The sequence below is a fragment of the Cygnus atratus genome, chromosome 1 (assembly GCF_013377495.2).
Source record: "Cygnus atratus isolate AKBS03 ecotype Queensland, Australia chromosome 1, CAtr_DNAZoo_HiC_assembly, whole genome shotgun sequence".
Taxonomy (NCBI): Eukaryota; Metazoa; Chordata; class Aves; order Anseriformes; family Anatidae; genus Cygnus; species Cygnus atratus.
In genome coordinates, this window is record NC_066362.1 from 53,710,955 (window position 1) to 53,730,784 (window position 19,830).

At 42.9% G+C, this 19,830-nt stretch overlaps 1 protein-coding gene across 1 annotated transcript; it reads right to left on the reverse strand.

The window, feature by feature from the left end:
* Positions 1–767: 767 nt before the first annotated feature.
* On the reverse strand, positions 768–19,718 carry XPNPEP3 (X-prolyl aminopeptidase 3). The gene is made up of 10 exons (XM_035551894.2): positions 19,628–19,718; positions 17,971–18,087; positions 15,098–15,505; positions 12,611–12,813; positions 12,072–12,134; positions 9,213–9,326; positions 6,880–6,965; positions 6,027–6,210; positions 4,393–4,513; positions 768–3,529 (listed from the first exon to the last, which is right to left on the reverse strand). Exons 1-10 carry the CDS (start codon positions 19,671–19,673, stop codon positions 3,363–3,365), a joined length of 1,509 nt encoding a protein of 502 aa, XP_035407787.1. The 5' UTR covers positions 19,674–19,718; the 3' UTR covers positions 768–3,362.
* Between the last annotated feature and the right edge of the window lie 112 nt (positions 19,719–19,830).

Below are 19,830 nucleotides of genomic sequence, written 5' to 3' on the forward strand. Positions count from 1 at the left end.
TTGTATTTTTCACAGATAACAGCGATTGAATGCCAAACTGTGTTAAATGCCAAATTTCTTTCCACTTTGATGACAGAAGCCTATCTGCAAATTAACATCTCTGCTCAAACTGCGCTTTAACAGGACTTTACTACCAACTAGTTACCTGCAAAGCAGAGCAGGCCTCTGGTAAAATATGAAAAGGGAAGGCCAAGAAAAGCCTCCTGGGCTTCCTCTGAAAGCCAAGCAGCTTCTCCACGGGGATGGCTGGCTCTGATTTGAAAATTTTATCTCATTCTCTGATTCCCTTAAGACTCGTGCCGTAGTTCCATAAAATCTCTCCCCAAATGCACTTGCATGTACCTCAGCTTCCACTGGCTCAAGAAGCCCAAGAAAAGATGCCGTAAGGTACACATACTCGAGCTCCTACGAGCCAGCAAAGAGGATTCGGCAGCAAGGGTTAGGAAATGGATTCACCCTCATCGAGCAGCCAACAACTCGAGCTGCCACTGAGAGCTGCTCCTGCACCCAAGTGGTGGGAGTGAGGAATCTCTTCAGTGGCGGACAGGCTGTAAATCTGGCAGCGTAGGAATGGAGATCAGGAAGGTACGTCATTGTTACATGCAGTCAGAGGAGGGATTCTTTAGACTAGTTTCTTGGTGAAGGACGTGTAAAACATTCATGGATTTGGTTGTATTCAAGAGATGCTGTATCATGCTCGTAGGTACCAGATACGATACTCTGACCATCCACTTCCACAACAACTGAGAAAAAGCCTTCAAAAATTTAGGTTGGTAAAACTCAAATTTAATACATTCCGCAAAATGGACTCTCACGGAGCAACAGATTCAAAACGTTTGCAGCAGTTTATGCTGAAGAAATGGCTAAACACTCTGAAAAAAAATAGAGAAAATTAGATTGCTCCAGCAATTCACAGCCTAAATCAGATACACTTTGCATGTCAGGGCACAGCAGTCCTAACAGACCCAGGACTCCTCCAGCAGAGTCACAAACACTTCTTTACTGACAAAAACATTCATCCGCGACATTCTTAAAATCTATTGGCGTTTGCAAGCTGCAGGATTTTCCTGAAAGATAGGAAGTAGTGTGTGCTTGTATTTGACAATGGTATTGCAAGTACAGGTAATTTATAAATCTCCCTTAAAAATAATGCTCTTCCTGGAAGTGCTTATATCAGCTCAACAGCCATGCAACTTGATGGCCCAATAAATGGCTTTCTAGAAAATGTTTTATTTTAAAAATAACTTTTTATATGTATTCCAAAAGCTTATTTACAGTAAGTATAACCATTAACTCTGCAGTTAAGTACATGGGCAGATGTTCTGATCAGCAGACACATGTAGCTCCCAGGTTAATGCTATTTTAAGCTGCTTACAAAGTTCAAAAATCCAAGATTTCTCCTAGTTGATATGGTTCTAACATGTGTAATTGGAACAACAAATGTGTCACAGATCCAAAGAACATTCACAGTAATAGTCAGTTCTGTGTCCATACCTGACAAGCCTTCCATCTAACAATTTACACCGTACTTCTCACTGTAACGCATGAGCATCTAAAAAAAATGTCCATCTGAGATCAGCAGATTCTCTTCACTAGGTGAAACTTGATACATGAAACTCTAAAAACATTCACTTTTCATCGTGTTTAAAAAACAAAATTACAGCGTGTCTTGGCCACCTTTCAAGTGCCAAATTCACATGCTGGTGGACACACCCATTTTCCATTAAAAGCAATGGGAGATGCATGACACTGTCTGTCTGGCCTTCACTGAGTGAAATGAAGCAGAAAAAAAGGGAAGGAAACAAAAACAAAACAGATTTTGCTAGATGTTACACAGCAGCAGAGCCAGAAGTCAAACCTGAGAACCCTGATTACCATCCCCTACATCTACTGTGGGGAATTAGGGCAAAAAAGGGAAGAGGCAATGCCATTGATTAGAAAGGAAAGCAGGCATTAGGAAGCAGTGATATGGTGTGTCAAAATGTGTCAATATTGAAAGAGAAGAAAATAAAAAACTGAGAGGAAAAATACTGAAAGCTACAATCAGAAAAGAAAAAAAGATGATGTGAAGCAGAATTAAGCATAAATAACAGGAGATACATTGATTAGAGGCATTTTTCAGACATGTTAAACAATTGATTGTCAAAATATCTTCAGGAAATACACAGACACCATGTTTGCCTCAAGTAGGTATATTTACTATGGCATACAATGGCTTGAGTTGTAGATTGATGCTGACAAAAGGCAAGTCTCTTTACTCCTCATCCATCCTGGCCACAAATCACATTTGCAGCTGCCTCAAAAATATAATCACATAGCATTACCTACTGACACTTGGCAAAACCCAAAAGGCAGCAGTGATTATGCCCTCGGTGTTCTGAAAAGGAGAATTATTTCACAAAAGCTGTAAAAAGACTTGTGACTTGCCATACTGCAGTCTCTTGAAAAATGCACCACTGAAGTTGCTGGCACTTACAGCATAAACCAGAAAGGTGCCATGACTGTCCCAGAATTGAACATCTCGCATTTGGGTGACAACCAGCAGCTTCCCAGTGGAACCCAGCACAGCCAACATGGCCCTAGCTTCACAGGGTAGTGGTGGGCTCGGAACAGGAGCCTGGAATGGAGACTTGGGATAAAAAGAAGAGAATGTGGAAGACAGCAAGAATGGGTGTGTACAACCTTCTGAGCCCTATTAGAACTCTCTAAAATTACCAAACACTTCAAACAGCTGAAGGACCAGATGAGATGTTTTTCCCTGCTGTTGGCCCATTTTGCATCTTGAACAAGGTCTAAGCACGTCCTTACCCTTAGAACACTTAAAGCATTCTGCAAAGGCTTCAGGTAAAGCTACCTCCCAACCAAACCCATTTTCCTGACTACCAAACTCTCTTCTTCCAGGGCTCTGTAAAGTCAAAGGTGTCTGACACAACCTTATTCCCCCAAAACAGCATTTTTCAAAGTTTTAAAAACTGACTGTTGTGGAACTACTGCTAAAGGGAGCTCAGCAGTTGCACCTATGCATATGTAGAGGGACCAGGCAGAAGCCCTGGTGGTGTCACTCACGAAACCCATCCAAGGGCACCAGAACCGATGGATCCGCATATCGGAGGGATGAATTCACCCCCATGTTCTACAACAGCTAAAAGGAAATCAGAAGGAAAATGCACACAGAAAAGATTGTTTTGCTTTTCAGCCCTCGGTGCCTAAGTCTTTTGCATTCTACTTCCCAGCCACAGGTTTGGAAATAGCTGTCAACAGTCCACACCTTCCATCACTCGACAAGTACAGCCAGCCACAGAGATCCGCATCCCTGGAGGTGTGCACCTCCCAAGAAGGATGCAAGAGGCAGAGGAGGGTCATCATGAGCTGCGGCCACAGATCTGCTCGATGTCGTAGATCTCCTTGGGACAGTCAGCAGACAAGATGAGAGGCGAATCTTCTGCTATCACAACATCATCCTCAATGCGCACACCAATGCCACGAAACCTCTCCGGGGCATTCATGTCATCTTCAGGGATATAAAGGCCTGAAAGAAAGGAGGGAATTAAAACATGCCACGCTCTCCAGAACAACATCTTTCCCTCACTGCACCACCATGAGAACATGGTCAGACTTTCAGCAATATAACAGAAGTTTGACCCTGAAGAAGTTTAATAAGGAAAGCTGCTCTCTTTCCTTCAACCACAGCAGCTGGTAGACAAAGAAAGGAAAGTCTCTCTCAGTGCCTACAGATGCTAACATGTCGATTAAAACTTCCACAATTACAGCTGGTCCTTCTGCATTTCTTGCTCTCAATGCTGTGCTCACAATGATGATTTTAACAGTGTTCTGAATAGAAAGAGAGAAGAGCCGAGCATTAAATATCCGTTTTCAGCTGACAGCTCCAAATCCAGTGACAAGAAGAAATATTCATCGTGAAATGCCTAGTTGGCAAAGATAAGTTGTGAATGCCTGTAATTGCAGGCTGCAAGGTTCAAGAGACTTACGCTACCAGTGACTGGTAGTAGTTTAGTCACAGTAACACAGACCACAACACAAGTGAGTTTACTCTGCTTCTCTGCCCTGCAATTCACCTGTGCTGCTGAGGGTCAAATGCTAGCAGTCTGAGGTCCATACTGCTCTGCCTTATGCTGCACAGACACTTTCTGAGAGTTAACTCCCACAACTTGTTACCTTGGCTATGTTTGGGAGGGAAATATGGTTTTCTAATACTGTAACGACTTTGGGAAGGGATTAAGTTAAGGTTTTCTAACTCTGTAATCACTTCTAATTTCAGCAAGAAAGGATCTGAATGCTTTGGTCTGAGGGACCAACTAAATACTCAATGCAATACTGTTATCCTCAGTGTTACCTGGACAAAAGTCCACCACTGACTGTACATCTTTTTACCTGGTTCAATGGTTATCACCATGCCTGGCTGGAGCGGGAGCGATCGGGATACATCTGGGGTATCATGAACATCCATGCCCAGGTAATGGCCCACATGATGTGGGCAGTACTTTCGAACAGCCTAGCAGAAGACAAAACAAGCGTTAAGGAGGTAGTTAAGCACAGACCAACCCGTTGTTCCAATGCAAAAGACTGGAGAGAAGAAACAGAGCAGTTGTGTGCTTAGCAAGCAGTCTTACTGCAATGACTAGGTCACTGGGTCTTCCAGTTATCAGAACTGGAGGCCCTCAAAACCTATCAGTACCAGCTGCCTGTTCTGAGCGTGTTGCAAACTGCCTTTCCTCCTCCCCGGCAAGAACAGCCCGAGCACATCACTACCTCAGCAGGACAGGCAAGACCTCAGTTTTTGTCTCGATGAACTTTGCTGCCCCAACCCTTTCCATCCCTTACACATCCAAGCCCTGTGTTGCTCCTGTCATCTGACCCTGACAACTGGCAGCAGCTGTACCAGCTGCTATGGGATGTGATGGAGCGGCCTCCTCTGTATGACAGAGAGGGTGCTGTGCCAATTTCACTCAGCAGCTACAGCAGGATTTTAACCCACTTCTACCGGGCACTGCTACTGCCTCCCCTTGCATCATCCCAATCCCCTCCCTCCAGAGAGGAGCTCTGTGTCAGGGGGAATCAAAGAGCTAATTCCTCCTCTGCCCCACGCTCCTCACGTTCACTGGGGACTGAGCTGCAGACGCTGAGCTCATCTGGCTGTGCTGCCGCCTGCCGAGAGAAAGCGGCACGATAGCCTCCGTGCAGGGGCGAGAACATGTGCTGTTATTGCACTGACACTGCAGGACAATTAACTCTGGCAGAAATCTGTACTGCTGCCAAAGGGATAGTTCTGCCACCTGGTTCCTGCCAGCCTTCTTGTACCGGCATCAGCAATCATGCAGGTTTGCAGTGAATGGGACCAGGTAAACTTTTCCAACTGCAAAACAATCCTGTTTTGGCCGCATGTTCAGCTCTGTGGCAGAGCAGTTCCCCAGTCTGTTCAGCAGGTAGTTCTGTGAATCCCAGCAGTGACACAGAGAGGTGCAGAAGAGGCAGCAGGTGGAAAGACTGGGAAAATGGGCTGCACCTTTTGGTGGAACTGCAAATTTATGCTATTTTAAACAGAGCACGAAACTATGACTAATTGCCTGCAGTCAGCCCTTGACACGGACTTCTGCATTAGTGCCAACGTTTCTACAGGTCCCTTCAGACTGTCTGTATTCCAAGGTATATCTACATTAATACGTAGTACAGGCCAATGGAACGGATCTGCAGAGTGAAAGAGCAAGTGCCAAGGGGATAACATCCACACTATGCACATGTAAGACTGAGATGTTACTTCAGATCAAATTGTGGGCTGAATGCCCATTAGGGGTTGAAACGCAACTTCGAGTTTAGCCTCATCTGAGAAAAACCCAGTTCTGTGCTGAGACCAGCCCATGACATTAATTAAAGCATATTAAGTAGGGACAATGAAAAGATTCACTTCAAAAGCACACTCCTGATCCAAACTAAAGCCAGTAATATAGCCTACGGATGCAATAGTCAGGCCTAGTGGGGAGAAGCTGGGTTAAAAATCCTGCAAGTACCTTGAAGAATTGGCTCTCAGTGACACTGCTCTTTAGGATCCCCAGATCTTTCAGTTTCTGTCCAATAAGGCTCAGCATGAGGCTGTAGATATTTTCCAGACTCACACCTGGGGAGCAGAGGCTCAGACAGGACTTCTGGATGTCCAGGACAGCCTGGTATAGTTCTGCTTGAGGTTTGGTGAACCTGCAAAACATTGAGAAAAGGACCAAAGGGCATTTCTCACAATTAAGCCCTCTACCCAGAAGCTGCTTTAGGGCCAGATTCAGTTCAGTAATGGAACAAGGAAAGTCAGAAAGGAAAGTAACTGGCTCCTTATTTGAAATGCCAGACAAGGCATCACTGAAACATGCCCTTCATCACACTGGGTAGAGGCAGGGTTTCTGGTTAACTTCCTAACCCCAAAGCAAAGCAAGACAATGCTACTGCTGGAAAAAGAACACACTTGAGCCAAAACACGCAGGAATCAAACACGCAACCACATGGTGTGGTGAGCAACACCACACCAGCAAATTCACAACTGACACAGTCATGCACTATTAAACTAAACTCCTGTTCCCTTACACACAACCAGAGTTAGAAGCAGCCGAATGCACAAGAGACCCCTCTGCACTTAAGACATACCGTAATAGTGAAAATAGCAGTGATCACAAATATTCATGCAGTAATTAATGAGGCATCGAGGAATGTAACTTCTCATACCGACAGATTCATTTACACAATTTGATTACTCTGAAGAACCGCAGAATGGAACATGGTCAAACTATTCAGAAACAGATCACACACACACACATTCAAACTGTAACTTATTTAAGAGCTTCCCATATTCCTTCAAAACAGACAAAACAGCAATACCTTCCATTGACGGGCCAGGTTCGTGTGATGTCACTTACGTAGCAGGAAGACTCACATCCACCATCTAGCAGGACCAGTTCACCATCCTGGAGAACAACAGGAAAAAATGCTCTGTGGATCAGTCGCTATTAACTGAATTGATTTCTCTGTCTGAGAGCAAGAAAGGAGATTATACGGTTATTCTTGCAAAGCAGCTGCAGAGATGTGAATCCCTTTTGCAGAACAACACCCCAGGTGCTACTGTTTATAAACAGACTACTCCAGTTGGACTGTTTCTCCTCCAGTAAATTGTGCCAGTGACTCCTTCCACTAGTGAACTGTCTCAGTGACTGAGACAGAAGTGTTTTGCAATAAAAAAAAGTTTTTTTGAGTTACCACCATGATTACTAACAAGTAAAAAAAATTAGCCTTGTCACAAGACTCAGCAAAATAACTTCTCTGGCAGCGTATGCCTGCTGTAAAAGCACTACTGAATAGTTTGCACCATCTTCCTTCTCTTCTGGGACCTTTCTGACTGCTCTAAAATATACTTCTGAATCTACCTGGTGATGAAAATGGACTTTGGAGATGTGAATCTCCAATTCATTTCAGTAAAACTGTTCCATGTCAATCAAATCACTGACTGCCCATTTTCTAGAAAGCAATGCAAAAAAAGAGAAAGTGCCAAGAACAAAACCACTGCCTTGCTTTCCCCCCTTGAAGGGGCTAGCAACAAATGGAGCAACCAGAACTGTAAAAACTTTGGATTAAATTCTCTACGGATTTACACTGCATGTAATTCAAGACCTTTTCTAGAGATTCATTCCACAGACCAGACTGTGCCAGCAGCCGCAATGTGGCATGACAAAAAATAATTCTAGCGCATTAAGGGAAAATAAGAAGCGGGTGGCTTGAATTGCTTCCAGTGCTACTACCATTATGTACAGATAAGTGCCACACACACTCACAATGTAGATAAACTAGCAGTGAGATTGTCTCACTATCACACATATAAGCCATTAGCTATCCATTTAAATTCTATTTTCAACTTTTTCGAAATAGTCGGTTCAATTATTTAAGTAAATTATGAAATTGTAGCACCTGTCCTTGTCCAAGCAATTAAACAAGCTGAGTAACAATTTACTGGCTAAAGGAATCCAGCCTGTGGTTTCATTGTTCGGTGAGTGCCTTCTTATGTTACACATCTTTTCCTCTTTTTTTTAAAGAGGAATCTAGTAAGTAGTGGACTGAAGTACACACCTGGCCACATGAAACCTTCAGATTCCTTCCAAATTAGGTACCTTGTCAGCCTGTTTGGCAACAAGATCTGTAAGAGGCAGCTCACAAAGGAAGAGTCAAGTTTGTGTGTTCAACCTCCTACTTACCTGCTTAGAAAGAGCAAGTGACAGTATTTAACAGAACAACTTTAACAGAAGCAGCTGGAGTTACATGTGCACGCCTGACCTTGGATGACAGTACAACAAAGCTTCTTTCTGCCCCAAACAGCCTGTCATATCTTTTGTACGTGTGTCTCTGCGGATCATTTCAAGGTCTGCTTACATGCCAGCTTCAAGACAAGACAATGCTAGCAGGAAAAGTTTCCTCCTGTATTAACATGGAGGGAAAATATGCTCCACTGAGACGTGAATTGTGAATACAGCAGTGGGGTTACACTGCTTCTCAGAACACTTCTCTGAATCTAGAGGTGTTTTATCAGGAGAGCTGGAAAGGGTTCAATTCAATAGTATGAATCTTCAAAATAAGGCAGATACATTAATTTACCTACAACTATTTAATTCACCTCTCTCAACATTTAATGCTAGTCCTTTCCTTCCTTGCTCCTCTTCCTTGCTTTGTTGGCCTACATGGAGTCTGAAATGCATTTCAGCTTAGCCAGAGAAGGAATGCATTTTTGCACCTTAGGTTGCAAAGCAAGGCCCAGCAAAGCAAGTGACAGCAGAAGGCCCCCGGAGTGCCTTTACTCTGTCTGCTGCAGCGGTCCCTCTCTTCTGTGAGGCTGCCAACTCACCCAGCGCTGCACACTACAGGAAAGAAACGTGGTGCAGGAGCAGGCATGCTTGCTAAATGAAGTATTTGGAAGCTTGTTTTCAAGTCCTTGCACTCTGCAGAAAATACAGCAGCAAGTGCAAAGAGGAGAGAAAGAGACTAGAAGGAATAAAGTTAATCTGTCACTGACAGTAAAGCTTACCAGGGAGAATTCCTTTCCCCTGCTAACTTGAAAACATTTAAGTGTTTTGATCTGCTCAGCCAAAATGGAGATCAGCATGGGGATGCATATGGGAACAGTGTGTCCCAGAAACGCATTTTAAGTAACTGGACAGCCTATGGTTTACCTTGATGAGCTGATTGTTCTTCACATAGTGCAAAGTGTTTGATCTATTGCCACCAGCTACAACAGGGGGGTAGGCCAAGATATCAGCACCACGAGCCCGGCACTCAAATTCAAACTGGAAAACCAGAGAGGAGAAGACAGTTAGTGCTGGTGATTAACTGCCCTGAGGCTATTATAATTCATGTCCTGTAAGTGTTTTCTTACTTTGTATGACACAAAGTGACACTGCAAAGTGAATTTATTACATGAAAACAGCCTAGAAGTTTTTCCAGAACTCTGGAGGAAATAACAGAGCTATCCACTTTTCTTGAGAGGGTTTTACACCTGCATCCAATCTCATGGAAGCTCTCAGTGGTGCAAGTTGTTCAATACAGTATCAAACATTCATGACGTTGCCATAAATCCAGGTGAGGATTTGCTCTTCTATAAAATAATGTTCTTAGTTGCCATACAGCTTTGCAAATTTTCTAAGATCCTAAATGCCAGCAAGCCAACAGGTGTGTTTTGCTGTTGTCTTTTAAAATTACAGACTACCAGAATATTTACAGCACTATGTACTTTTATAACCCTGTCCAATAAGAAGGTTAAGGAAGTATGTGCTAGCTGCATCTCTGAGCAATAAATAAATAATTTATTTTTTTTCCCCAAAAAGTTCAAGATCCTTACCTTCCTTCAGTGATAAAGCAGACGAAAGCATGGAAATGAATAAACTTATGTCTATTAAGCCCTCTATATCCTCAATATATTACTAATACGTCTTTTCTATAATTAGCAAAAACACATGGGACAGAGCACTTCAGGATTCCTGTATGTAGTAAGGTAGATTTTACAATCCTGAAGAAGAGTGAAAAACTGAGCTGTAAAATCCTTTTAAATTAAAATAATTTTCTTTACAAGTTAGACATACTGCTCATTGCCATGTCAGCACAGGCCCATCCATGTCAGAACTGAGGGTCAAATCCTGCTGATGTTCCTCAAACACGCATCTCACTGCAATTCCTTATGTAATTCCTTAGCAAATGTGCAAGCAAATTAGTCTTTATTTTGTAACTGAGAGGTGTCTACATTGCTTCAAGACCGTTGTGGTAATCCAATGCAGTGAGATGCTACAGTCAAGAGACGGAGGCTTTACAAATAGTTGTTATACCTGCTTATATTTTGTACAATACAATTGCTTTATAGAGTAAGATGATAACTGTCTCTGTTTAGAAGGTTTTGTAGTTAAATACATTAGAAATATATGTCAATAGCAGATAAACTTTGACAACTGATATACTCCTTCAGTAAGGGTGGGGGAAGTACTGCTAAAGAATTCCCCACGCTGACCTTACTGTGCAAGCTGCCACAAAAGCAGACACCACGGCTGCTGACAAGGTATACGTTAATCAGATATGCCCCTCTCCAGATGTGGAAGGTGAGAATGTGCACAAAAGTAAGAACGTTCACTAAAATGGTAATACACAGTCACTGAGACAAACAACCACCCAGCTAGGAAGAACTCCTTCAGTAATTGAAAATCCGCTTTTTTTCAGTTCTTCCATACAGCTCCAGCTTTTTTATCACCATTGCCTTGGTGACAGTCTATAAAATGGATAGTAGAAAACAGGCTGCATTTGACTTACACAGTTAACAATATCACACACCTTAAAAGAAGTAACTTCTTGAATCTCACAACACTGTATTAAGCAAATAGCAGATAATTGCAACATAAAAGTATCTTACTACTTTTCCCAATTATTATCTGTTGTATGAATTGTCATCTACAGTAAGTTATTTTTACTGCAGATATATGCATAATCTCTTCGTATGTTCAGCAAGGAGAGGAAGATCCAAATGGCCATGGATTCTCACTCAGGGTAGGTAGAAATGGTCAAAATAAACAAACAAACAAAAACTCTACTGAAATCCTACGTTCAAACTCAGGATTTTCCATTTATTAGGCTAGTATTTCTCTAGAGCAATCAGTCTGCTTAGATAAGGCACACTTTGAACTCTTGTCCATGAGGCACGCTCACAGCTCACCCAAACACAGATGCAGCCAACTTCTCTCTCTTTTACAACTTTTCTGGAATTAGTTGTTACATTTTGTCTCCCTTTAACTCTTCAGTCCTCCTCACTCTTCTCTCCCATGTTTTTTTTTTTTGCTTTTTCTCCCACGTTGCAACTTCCCCCACACCAACTGTGTACTTCTTTAACCAAATCTTCACGCAGTAGCTTCCCACCATCACTGGTAGGATTACTTTGTGTTTTGCTGCAACACTCAAGGTGCTCTGAAGAATTAGGCCAGCATATTCAAAGGAGCTAGAGAACAGCCTTACTTTCCAGTTACTTTAAATACAAACAAACAAACAAACAAACACTCCTCTTTTTTATGCCTTTAAAGGCACATTAACCCTTTCTGGAGCTTTGGCTTCAACTTCACTGCTCCTTGGAAATAAAGACAACAAACAAAAAAGACCTCCAGGAAGAATATTTTATCCTCAGTGTTGGGACACTGAACACTGGGACCAGTACATGCGTGAGAGTAAGAATCTAGTATGGCTACGTGGTACAAGATAGATATCCATAGGGGTGGAAGCACGTTTTTATTGTTATAGGTCCCAAATGCAGATCTGTTGACATCTCCAAGCACACTCGAAAACAATCTGCTGCAACACTGACTTACGTCAAAGGAGTTGCCCAAACAAGACTGCAGTTCCAGGAGAGTCCGGGGGCATGTCTAAGGAGATGTGAGAGTTGGGTGAAAGAGGGATATGCTACAGTGGGAGGCACATCATAGGGAGATCTGACATTCCTAGTTTCCTGGAAGAATAAAAAACATCCAGCCCTTCTATCTCATACCCAACAATGAGATACTCACCTTTGCATACAGAAAGGCTTCGTCCACTAGAGATTTGCTGGCAAACATTGTCTCTATGAAAGCCTACAAAAAAAGCACAGTCTTTCAGTTAGTAAAGGAGCCTGAACTTGAGAGAAATTCTTTTTTATTATCCGCTGTCTTCTGGGGAATGCCTAAAATGAGCTGATTTCTTGAAAACAATGGGATAAATGGGGAAGAAAATGTCATGAGAAAGGAGAGTGGAAGTAGGGGAGAGAGTATAGGGCAACCCCTATTCCTGAACAGATAGTACTTTAAAACAGTCTAACAGCTGCTGGCTCATCTTGGCTGAAGTTCCATTAATTGAGAGAAGCTAGTGGTCCAAACAGTCTTCCTGTTTCTCTTTGTCATGTGGAGGGAGCTGAGCTCCGACAATAGCCGAGAGACAGCAGTTCAGTAACTAAGATTAGACCTTATCCTTCCAACCTACCTCACCTTACCAACACCCCTCTCCCCTTTCTTATTTAAAGGAATGCATTGGTTCGTTTTGAGAGCAGTTCATTTTGAGCACAACTGCATACCTCTGCTGTCACCCGTCCAGCTATCTTCATCCTTTCAATCTCTGCGGGAGATTTGATCAGCCGAAGGTTTTGCACTAGACGTCGGATGCCCTGGATATGATTTTTGCTGCGAGCTTTTATCTCAGCCAGGGGCTGCATATAGTCAGAGTGCAGCTCTTTATGCACTGGTTTAGTCAAGTCGTACCACACCATGCTTGACTCACCTGGAATACAAAACAAAAGCTGACGCAGAAGAAGATAAATTTAGAAATTTCCTCCCTATACTGAACAAAATCACTCCTCCTAAACTAGACCTGTTGCTACATTTGAGAAGATAATTTCCTTTGAATCTGCATTTACAGGCCATATATATACTTTCACAGAATAATAGAGCTCTCTTCAAAATCTGGAAAGTTAGCAATGCATAACATGTAAGATTTGACAAATCCCCACTTGTATGCAAATACTGGGTTTTGTGATCAGCACTGATCTTGTACGGATTAATTTAGAATTTGTGTATCAAAGCCGCACTTGTATAGGTAAGCGAGCCACCGCATTGCAGTGGCGCATGTTCTGAATCATTCTCTCATTTAGCCTGTCCCCTCTGATGCTGCAAGGCATGTTACCCACTGCATGGAATCACGGTCATTATCAACCATGCTTCAAAATATCTTTGGGGAACAACTGCTTATTTCAGCCGTTGAGAGCAGATGAACTTACTGACGACAAGCGTATTTACCTATGTGAAAATTTATTTAGAACATCGGAGCTCGCACCCACATTCCCCCACAGGAGCATTTTAAGAGGGAATGAGCAGAAAAGCCACGTAGAGTCACAGCTGAGGCCCACCTAGGCCCTCTATCCTTGGTGACAGTAACCATTAGCAGGTGCTTACAAAAAGTCTCTAAGAAACAGGGTATTAGTGAAAAATTATTTCTCCCAGCACATCCTCCTCGCTTTTGGTTTCTTCATTTCAAGGCTCCATCTTCATAACTGATTAACTGCTTTTCATGGGACTAAAATCTTTTGAATCCATTTATACTTTTGATGTTCCAAAGCTACCACAAATGATCTACAGTTGAAAACTTAAAAAAGCGTGAAAACCTGCCACCTGACCATTTCATTCAGTGTTCCCTTTTGATTGTAGCTAATGAAAAAATAGTGACTAATCATTCCTATTCATCCTCTCGGCACTTTCTATAACCACACACCTCTCATACCTTACACGCTGTTTTCTGTTTCAAGAAGAGCAAGTTTCTCTAGCATGTATCTCATGGAGAATCCCTATTTCTGATCATTCTTGTTGCCCTTTCTGTGCCTTTATTTTCAATATATCTTTCTTTGAAACAAAATAACTAGAATCAGAGACAGTATTTAAGACTCCAGCATTCACTATATCTGTGTAATCCCCCAAACTCTTGCTCTTTTTATATTGTCATAAGCTTCCAGCTTCATTTCATAATACATACAAATTCACCCTGGGCTGTAAGTATTGGGGCTACATGGTGATGTAGGATGCACAAGAACAATCTAAAGGACAGTAATGTTTGTGTTTCAAGAATACGTCAACAGCTAGCTAACAAAGGTGAGGGGACTACCAAGATCCCTTGATGGATCATTTTTCAGAGCCTATTATGAATAAAATTCCTCCAAGTTTCCCATGCTTCATCTGGTTCTGGCTCTGTCAGCAAAAAGACACACCTAAAACAGTAACATGGTCTGCCAGGCTGTCTTGTTTATTATATTTCTTACTTTTCACAAACGTCCTCCCCAGCATCCACATGGGTACACAAGAAGTTTAGAGTGGAGGACAAACTATTATTTTCAAAAGTATGTTTCCATTATTAACTCTCAAGAAGCTACCAAGAATATTTGGTTCTCTAATAAAGATGGGGCACAGCTGTGCTCAGTGTATACAAGAATGCTTTGAGAAAATTAGATGGCTTAATACTTGATCTTTCATAGAAGAATCTGATACGCAGCAACTAGACAACCGCTCACATAGGACAGACAGAACCGGTCAGAGAAGCAGTTTTGTATCACCTCACTGGGATTACAAAGTAAATGTAATGTACATGAAAGATGCCAGCCTAACTAAAATTTTCTATGAACAGACCAAATACAGAATAGGCAGGAACAGCAGAACAAGCCTCCTACTTGCACAGACCACCTCTCCATTAACAATTATTCTTATTGAGATTATGTGGGACAAAAGGTGGGAAATTCACACTGGCAAGCTATAGATGTCTAAGTTAAATGTCTAACTTAAGATCCTGCATCTTTTCTGCAGTCAGTCAACAAGGAGAGAGTATCGTAAAGCACCTACAGGACACCCTGCTCGTTTCCACAGACACTAGCACCAATACAGGCTCCCTAATTAGGTATTCAAGGGAGATGGCTTCACCTAATTACTACCCAGCTACTTCCCAGAACTGTTAAGATGTCTCATTCAGACCCTACAACCCATGTCTTGGGTTGTTCTACAACCCCCCCTCCATTTTCTGTTACCTTTCAGCTTGGCCACCAAGTGCCTGAACTCCTCTATAGTGTAAGCTTCATCTACTCCTGTGAGAGCAACAGCCCCATCTGTGCCTGACCTGGGCCCGTCCCACAGCTCTCGTCTCGGATCTCTCCGGGGCACAAAAAGGATGGCCTTGTGGGAGGGCAGCGCTTTGTCGGGAAGGCTCTGCAGCACCAGGATGCTGTCAGGCTCCTGGAACCCGCAGAGGTACAGGAAGTTAGTGTCCTGGTGGAAAACGTAGGGGATGTCATTGCTCATGTAGTAGGTGGGATTCGATAACAGAATCACTGTGTGGTCCACTCCTTCACAGTCCTGGGCTTCCTTCTGGATCAACGCCATCAGTTTGTGTCGGCGAAGAGCATATTCCACCTGTGACAATCCTGGGGTTACCTCCCCTGTGAACAAAAGCCAAATCAGACCAAGAAATTCAAGGCACTCATGACATTTTACTAATCACAATGACTGATTCCTGACTCCTCCCTGATGCCTTTCATACTCATGGCTTCATTGTGGTCCCTCCACAATTAGTCTTTCCATTGCTGTCTCCTACACCACTTCAGCTCCCACCCCTACAGCACATCCTCGCTCATTCTGCTCCTCCATCATGCAAAGGGAGAAATTTGTTTTAAACAAAACCCAGATTTTCTGTTATATATTTCTGTGCAAAGGCAGAAATCACAGCACCTGGTAGATCTAGACAATCCAAAGCATTCAGTGAATAAAACTTCGGAAGGAACAAATTTCAGATAGATAAGGAAAAATGGGGAAGGGACAAGGCAAACAGAACTTTGGCTGCTGAAAACTGATGTTTTTTTATGGCATCTGGACATTGAACAGAAGATTACCTCCTCAGCTTGAGCACTGATCTCCTCAGATAAAGCTAAAATGTCTATTCAAATACACGCTAAGTCAACTCATAAAGTACCAAGTTCTAAGCTCTAAAGGGCAGACTGTTACAGGGAGGTGAATCAGAAACACAAAGGCTGTTCCTGCAGAGTACAGCCAGTCACAGGATTCCAAGCAGAAAGAAACCACGACCTGCAGGCTGGCATCAGAACCTCTGATTAAAAGAAGGAATCTTCTCCGGGGAGGATGTAGCTGCTCTCGATAATTAACAATTTGGATTTTTTCAAAGCTAAGTACTATATTTCCAATGACTCTAACTAAATAAATCATATTTTAGATGAAGGTACGTTTCATATTGCTCCAGTTTCAAAAAGCATGAAGTAAGCGATCGAAAGACTCACCAAAACAAGACTGAAGTCAAAAAGAACAACGAACAACGGACTAAGTATGTATTTTTTTAAATGTGAGACTCCTTAACTGTGCTATAAATTAATTCGTGAGCCTTAATCAGTGCTTTGGCTAATACCTTATTTTAACATGGATTGAATTTTCATATTGTTAAATTCTAGTTTCATATTATTTAACGTATTGACAATTCTAGAAAAAAAATTACTTGTAAATGGATTCTTGCAGAAGTGGGGTGGGAAAGAAAGTTTTATCCAGAATGTCTTTCTCTGACAGAAGAGTTTAAAGAAAACACATTTCGTTTGCATTAAACTTTACGCCTTGGTATTTGGTGTAAAAGTAATCTGTTTTTTTTTTTGTAATCTGTAGATCTACAAATGACATAGAACACAGAAACTGTTTTAGTGGAATCTGATCCCACTTTTCTGCAATATTACGCTACAAATTTCCTAGCCTCCACTACATGCCAGCCAGCTAACTACTGCAAACAGTCCTGTCAAGTTTAGAAGCCGCAGTAGGTTTCCTTCCAATTGCGAGGCGTGGAACTCTCTTTGCCTTAAAGACATTTTCTTTTAAAAACAATAATTATAATAAATCAATGCCATATTATTTTAAGGAAAACAACACTCCTTTGTTAAAAGGAAAATTACTACAAACAGCTGGAGTTCTTCTCTGGTATTTCAGTTCTGCGTACTTTTAAAGTGTCTCATTTACTGTGAACTGTTCATCAGTGCCTTGAGCCACCTGATCTAATATTGCAGTTAGCTCTGCTTTGAGCAGAGAGTGGACCTGGTGATGTCCTGAGGGCCCTTCTGACCTGAATTATCCTACAATTAAACATCTAAGTATACGGTTATATATTCATCTGTTCTCTCTGTATACATACCTACGAAAAAAGAACACAAACTCAGAATAGTTTCCTGGACATATTCAAGAATATATTTTTTTTATTTTCAATTAAAAAAAAATGTTAAAGATGTTATTAATGTCACCTCATATCTACAAACTCATTTTCACTAAATGTGAATAATAAATGTGCACAACTTCACCATCTCTTTTATCGCTACCTTCTAACTTTATAGAGACTTGTCTCTTTTTCTTCTCTTCCTCACAGTTTGAATACTCTTCCGAAGAGGACGTTCTTTAGACAAGCAGTGACCATCTTTCAGTAAGTCTCTCTCCAGTCTCCCTTCATGAATCAGGGCCGTTATTTTGGGACTCACAAGACATTGGATATGAATTATTCTGGTATTTCAGCTTACACAAAGAATTCTTCCTTTTTCATATTAAAAAAACCTGTATTTGCAGGACAATGAGCTCACAAGTTGCTGCTGCCATGAAAGATCTACAGCGCTTAAGTCAGTGAAGACAAGCCTTCTGATGAGAAGGTAGAAAGCTAACATGCAAAGCCTGTTTTTGGAATCAGCATCACCTCACACAAGGAAGTTAAATACTAGATATAATTACTGCCTACTGAAGCTAATCATGAGCAGCTGAAATCATGGACACCTGTATGATGCAACAGATCAATACTCTGTCCTAGACATCTCAGAAAAGCAGAGAAAAGAAAAAATGTCAGCGATTGGCTCATACTGCGCATGAACCTAACCTGGTTTGAGAAGGTGTGGGTGTGTGAAGGGGCTGGGCTGGCCCAAATACCGGTTTGGAATCTTCTTCTGCTGCGCAGGCTGGATGGAAAATCTTCGGAGCGCACATGACTTGCAAACTAGAGGAAAAGAAACGCACCGTGTCAAGGTAAAAGATCTTTGCAGTTAGCAAACTGCAGAATTATACTCCAGTCATCTTAGTCTTTGTAGCATTCATTCGCCTCATATCACAAAATATCCCTCAATTTTTGAACTTGTCGCGTACCTTGATACCTTACAAAACAACATGCACACAACTCAACTAATGACCAAATATTTGTAAAACAGATTGAAAGAAACTAGCGTAATAACAATTAAACCTGACAGTCCAGCAAGAAAACAGAAAGCTGTGTTACTTTGCACATGCCTGCTCTTTGTGCGCAAGATGCACTCAGCACCGTCCCCATCTCTTGCTTCCCTCAAGCAGCAGAGGGCCTGAAGCGATACTTTCCGCCTGCATATCGCTATTTCTAGACTACACCTTCAAAAACCACTCTGAACATGAATGTGTTCCGTGAATATGGAACAACTGAGGAATTTTCAAGGCCTCTACAGTGCTTTTGTTAGTAATAACGCCACTAAGACGTCATCAAGTTGCAGATATTTTTTTTCCTGTATGAAAGATGCTTGAGGTTCCTTGTTTATGTATTTAACCTGCCAGGAGCAGCGGCCAAGTTGAAAACGGTTCCTCAGCAGTATCGCTGTGTATCACATTTCCACATCCACTAACTGCTCATACAGCCAAAGCAGGCAATTTTTAAAGAGAATTACAAGTGTGCGTTTGGGAGCTGGAGGAGCGCACAGCAAGACAAAAGCTGGAATTATATACTGGTGTCACAAACTTTACCGACTTTGGATTTCTCAGTCACAGCCTTTCACAGCTGAAGAATTGCTGACGCCTAGCTACAAATTATCTAACACATGCAGGGAGATGATAGTGGGTTTCCTAACATTTAACAGCTGATGCTCCAGACGCTGCCTTTCATGTCACTTGCCACGTGCCTACTACAAAATGAATTTATGCTGCCATGGCATAGATAGTCCTGGATTCTCAGAACAAATGATAATCAACTTTTCAGTAGCAGAAGCAAGTATAAAGCTACGTTGCATGGACACGAGCTGAGCAGCTGCCTGCCTTTCAGGGAGATGAGACTTGAGTCTGTGGCATAACTGTATGCCTTGGGAGTTGCTGTGTGAGCTGCTGTGTTCAGCCACTAATTGGGGATTACTTACGCGGGACGAGTGATAGGCACAGCATAAAGCATTCACTGCGTGATGACTGACGGGAGTTAACAGTCTGGGGATGCAGGCACGGAAGGCTAATTACACTTTTAATTACAGAAAACGAGAGGTTTTCAGAGGCTCTACCCCCCCAAGCAGGCATCGAGCTGAGGGACCACACCAGGCACTCAATAAAGCGACATTCCGAACACTTGGGGAAGCTTTCCAACGTGGTGCTTTATTTTCCACACAACAACCCGTTCCCCCGGCGGGCTCCGGCGTGCCCTGGGCCACGACCCGGGGCCGGAGCCAGCCTTCCCCCTACCCCTTCCCCACCCCCCTCAGCGCCCGGGGCCGGCGGCAGGGGCTGGGGCTCCGCGGCGAGAAGGACCCTCTGACCTGGGGAGCCGCGCCAGCCCCTCGCCGCCGCCAGGAGCCTCCGCATGGCCGAGGGCCGGCGCCAGCGCGGGGCTCCGCCACCCGCCCGCCCCCTGCCCGCCCACCGCGGGGCCTTCCCCGCCGCGTCGCCGCGCCGTGACACCGCAAAGAGGCGGCCCGGCACCGCCTGAGGGGCCCGCCCGAGCTGCCCGCAGGGGGCACCC

What these genes read in the sequence shown, in the direction of transcription:
- XPNPEP3 (XM_035551894.2), bottom strand. Translation starts at nt 19,673, where the DNA reads ATGCGGAGGCTCCTGGCGGCGGCGAGGGGCTGGCGCGGCTCCCCAG. An exon ending in AAGCCTTTCTGTATGCAAAG is followed by an intron (nt 9,327 to 12,071) that starts GTGAGTATCTCA and finishes CTGGTTTTCCAG; the next exon opens with TTTGAATTTGAGTGCCGGGC. An exon ending in AGAACAATCAGCTCATCAAG is followed by an intron (nt 6,966 to 9,212) that starts GTAAACCATAGG and finishes GTTGTTCTCCAG; the next exon opens with GATGGTGAACTGGTCCTGCT.